General features: G+C 46.9%; 2 protein-coding genes across 2 annotated transcripts in view; one reads left to right on the plus strand and one right to left on the minus strand.

Annotated features, from left to right (window-relative positions):
- Positions 1 to 3,818, minus strand: part of ppp2r5d (protein phosphatase 2, regulatory subunit B', delta) — a 51,190-nt gene that overhangs the window by 34,143 nt on the left and 13,229 nt on the right. The window lies entirely within an intron of this gene.
- LOC119413640 (serine/arginine repetitive matrix protein 1) lies at positions 111 to 3,678 on the plus strand (the record flags this gene model as incomplete). The annotated part of the gene is given in 6 exon segments (XM_037680699.1): positions 111 to 332; positions 410 to 514; positions 620 to 757; positions 853 to 960; positions 1,121 to 1,158; positions 1,308 to 3,678. Coding segments are annotated over 6 exon segments (2,964 nt in total), but the record flags the coding sequence as incomplete, so codon positions are not given.

A 3,818-nucleotide genomic window follows, 5' to 3' on the forward strand; every position in this document is an offset into this window, starting at 1 on the left:
AAAATGTGGAGGAGGAGGAGGAGAAGAAAAATGTGGAGGAGGAGGAGAAGAAAAATGAGGAGGAGGAGGAAAAGAAAAATGTGGAGGAGGAAGAAAAGAAAAATGTGGAGGAGGAGAAGAAAAATGTGATGGAGGAGAAGAAAAATGTGGAGGAGGACAAAGAGGACGGTGGGGTTGAGGATAAAAGAGCAGAAACTCCTGAACCTACAAACAAAGAACAAGCAGAACCAGAATTGGGTCGACTAGTGATGACCATTGGTAACCAACAAAAGATGCTTTCCTTCGCTGCCAAAGATCTGCTAACAACAGCCACCATGTTGGTTGGAGACAAGGTAAGGACCAAGCTTATTTGATTCATGTTGGATCTGTGGTTTGGTCCGTAAATCTGAGCCCAACTCTCGTTTTATAGGTGCGTTTCAGCATTGCCACCCACCAGGAGACCGAAGAAGAGCGAGCAGTTTTCATCGAAATTCTTCCTGACACTTTTGTAGAGTCTAACGAACAACGCCAACATGTAAGGTTCTGATGAACCAATAAAACACGTCGGAAACTAAAAAGTTTGACTTGGATCTAACCCGGGTTTAAAACCGAACCTGCTTGTCTGTCTTTCTGCTGTAAGGGCATTGTGATCGAGTTCTCAGAGGACTCTGGACTCATCAAGTGCTCCCAGAACCCTCAGCTCTACTTTGACATGTCGGAGGTGATGGAGAAGAAGAAACTGGAGCTCAACGAGAAGGTCGAGTTTAGCATCGTCTCGGTTGGTTAAGCTTGTCGTAGAGTTGTTTCAGGAGAATAAACGCAAAGCAAGAACAGATTTATAACATTTAATTTTTACATTTATCGTTTTCAAAGTGTGAAACTGCTGAGATGGGGATCCAGGCTATTAGGATAAAACGTTTTACTGAAAAAGTTTTTCTCCCTGTCCGGAAACTCGGTGGTGTTGGAGCTAACAAAGCAAAGGTAAGCAAATTGGTTTTCATGGTTGGACTGATCCCCAGACACTAAGGCATTCCCAGACCATTAAGAGTAACATGGAATATATTCACAGAGATGCTGAGATCTGTGTGAAAACGAAGAACACAGTGGTCATTGTTGTTGTAACTTTGTGTTTCTTTGGTAGATGACCATCAAACTAACTAAACCATCTGAAGACGATGAGTGAGTAAATCTCATGTCTTTGTTTGCCTGACATGAAAACAGTTCAAATGTTTAAATGTTTAGCTGTGAAACTGGCTGAATTTTCCTCTTCTAACATCAGACATATTTCACGATTTATGCTAATTAAAACAACTTTCTTTACTTTTCAGAAAGGAGAAACCAGAGGCCGACAAACTAAAGGCAGTGGTGAAAAACCTGAGGAAGGATTACAGCATGACTCGATATAAATCTGCACGGAGCAGGAGCAGGAGCCGGAGTCGAAGCAAGAGTAGAAGTAGGAGTCCATGTAGAGACAAGTTTGGACGTGTTATCAAAAAGAGACGCAGCCCCAGTGTTGACCGCAACCCCAGGAACAGCAGGCACAGACAGAGCCAGGAGAGGTCACGCCGGCGCACCAGGAGCCACACCAAGAGTTCCAGCAGAAGTCGAAGTCGGAGCTACAGCAGGAGCCCCAAAAGGAGCCCCAGAAGGAGCCCCAAAAGGAGTCCCAAAAGGAGCCCCAGAAGGAGCCCCAGAAGGAGTCCCAGAAGGAGGAGCAGGGAAACCAGCAAAGACAGATACATCAGGAAGAGGAGCAAAACCAGCAGGGAGCCTGAGGACAAGAGGAGGAGGGAATTGTGCTCACCACACCGACATGGTGGAGTCATGGACAATGAGTTGGCCAGGAAGAAGAGAGAGCTGGAGGAGCTCAATGAGATGATTGCTTATAAAAAGTCACTGGTGGACGTGGAGCCTGGACAGAGGACCTGCATAGACTATGACCACGGCAGGATTGCCGTGCCACTTGCCGAGTACACACCAGTCCGGTCCATCTTGAAGAAGAGACCAGAGGAACCCGAGCACTTATGGCCCCCTTATGATGATCCATATTACAGCCGATCGTATGAACCTTACCACAGTCGGCGGTATGGAGAGCCGTATGATGACCCATATTCTAGTCATCCATACCGTGAACCATCTTATGATGACCGCATGTACGAGGACCGCCCTTATGATAGGAGTCGTTATGGTGAACCTCCGTATGGTGGACTGCCTTCAACCAGTCATCACTACACCGATCGCTACGATGTCTACGACCAACCTTACGATGACAGGCACTATGACCCGACTCATAGAAGCCGTCCCTATGATCTGCATCCTCCAGTCAAACAAAGTCAGTCTCCAGAACCTGAGTCTAGACAAGTTCCTGGTTCTTCTGCCAAATCTGCCTACAGACCTCCTTCCCCAATAGATTCACCTCCTAGAACCCCTTCTCCTCAAGAAAAGGCAGCATCTCAGTCTCCTCTAGGAGAGAAACCACCTCTGGACCGCTTCCTTGACATGCTTGGCAAAAAAGTACCGGTAGATGCTGAAAAGAAATCTGAACCAGACTGTGTTACTGATGACCTCCTGCCTCACGAACGTGCCCTTCAGGACGGCAAAGGCTTCTCTCGAATTGTAGGATTGGCTCCAGAGCCCCCAAGCATCAGTCTAACCCTAGAAAGTGAGAAGAAACAACCAAGCTCTAATCAAGCCTCAGTTGAGAAAACAAGTGAGGAACCAAAGCCAGAACCCTACGATAAGATTCAGAGTCTTCTGCGTTCAATTGGTTTGAAGCTGAGTTCAGGAGATGTTTCCAAACTGGCCAGCCGGGCTCAGGAGAAAGTCTTCAGTGTTGGGACTTCGTCTACTGAAAAAGAGACATCTTCTGAAAGAGAAGAGCTAAGGGGCAGCAGAACTGGTTCTGTGGAACTGGATCATATCCATTCACTGTCCCCTGGCAGATCTTTCAGTTTTAGCAGAACAAAAACTGCTGTTTCAAAGTATGACGAATTACTAGAGCAGAAAAACTTGGAAGCACTAAAGACAACACAACAGAGTCTTACCAAGACAATGGGGAGCACATCAACCACCACCACCCCTGGTCCAAAACCACCTCCTGGGCCTCCACCTGCTCATTATCAACATCCAAGCCCCCCACTGAACTGGCCTCTTGGCATCAACTCCCAGTTTCCCCCAACTCAATCCCCTATATCCAAAAGCATTGATATTTCTGCTCCTCCTGCAACTACTCCACAACAAAGAATTGGTCCCCCTCCAGGACCTCCCCCTGGACCACCTCCACGACGTCTTGCACAGCAACCGCCAAGACCACCTCCTGGACCTCCACCCCAGCGTTCCCCTGGACATCCTCCTTTTGCTTCACCCCCACTTCAGTCAACTCTTTCCTTTATTAGGATGCCTAATTCAGCTCCACCATCCAGCACAGCTAGTTCCACAGAACCTCCACCCACTACAACATTAACACCACCCTTAGCACCTACAATTTTAAGTCCTGCAAGTTCGGACCAGTCAGCCATCTCTACCACTGTGGCACGCTGCCTAAAGGTGATAGAGACGGTGAAGTCTCTTGGTGTGCCACCATCGACCAAGCCAAGTAAATCAGTCCAGTTCAGTTTACCGACAGAGTCCACCTCATCAAACATTTGGCCAAACTCAGCAGAGACAGATGAGGACGTAAAGACCAGGCAGAAGGAAAAAGTGAGTAAATACAGATTTCACTTTGTTAGGCTTCAAAGATCACTCCTGCTGGAAACAAGCTTCTTTTATTTAATCTAAAAAAGTTAAATCTGGTCCTCTGGACATTCAAAAAAACAAAACAAAGCAAATCAACAAAAAAA

The sequence above is a fragment of the Nematolebias whitei genome, chromosome 1, assembly GCF_014905685.2.
Source record: "Nematolebias whitei isolate Nwh7 chromosome 1, NemWhi1, whole genome shotgun sequence".
NCBI lineage: Eukaryota > Metazoa > Chordata > Actinopteri > Cyprinodontiformes > Rivulidae > Nematolebias > Nematolebias whitei.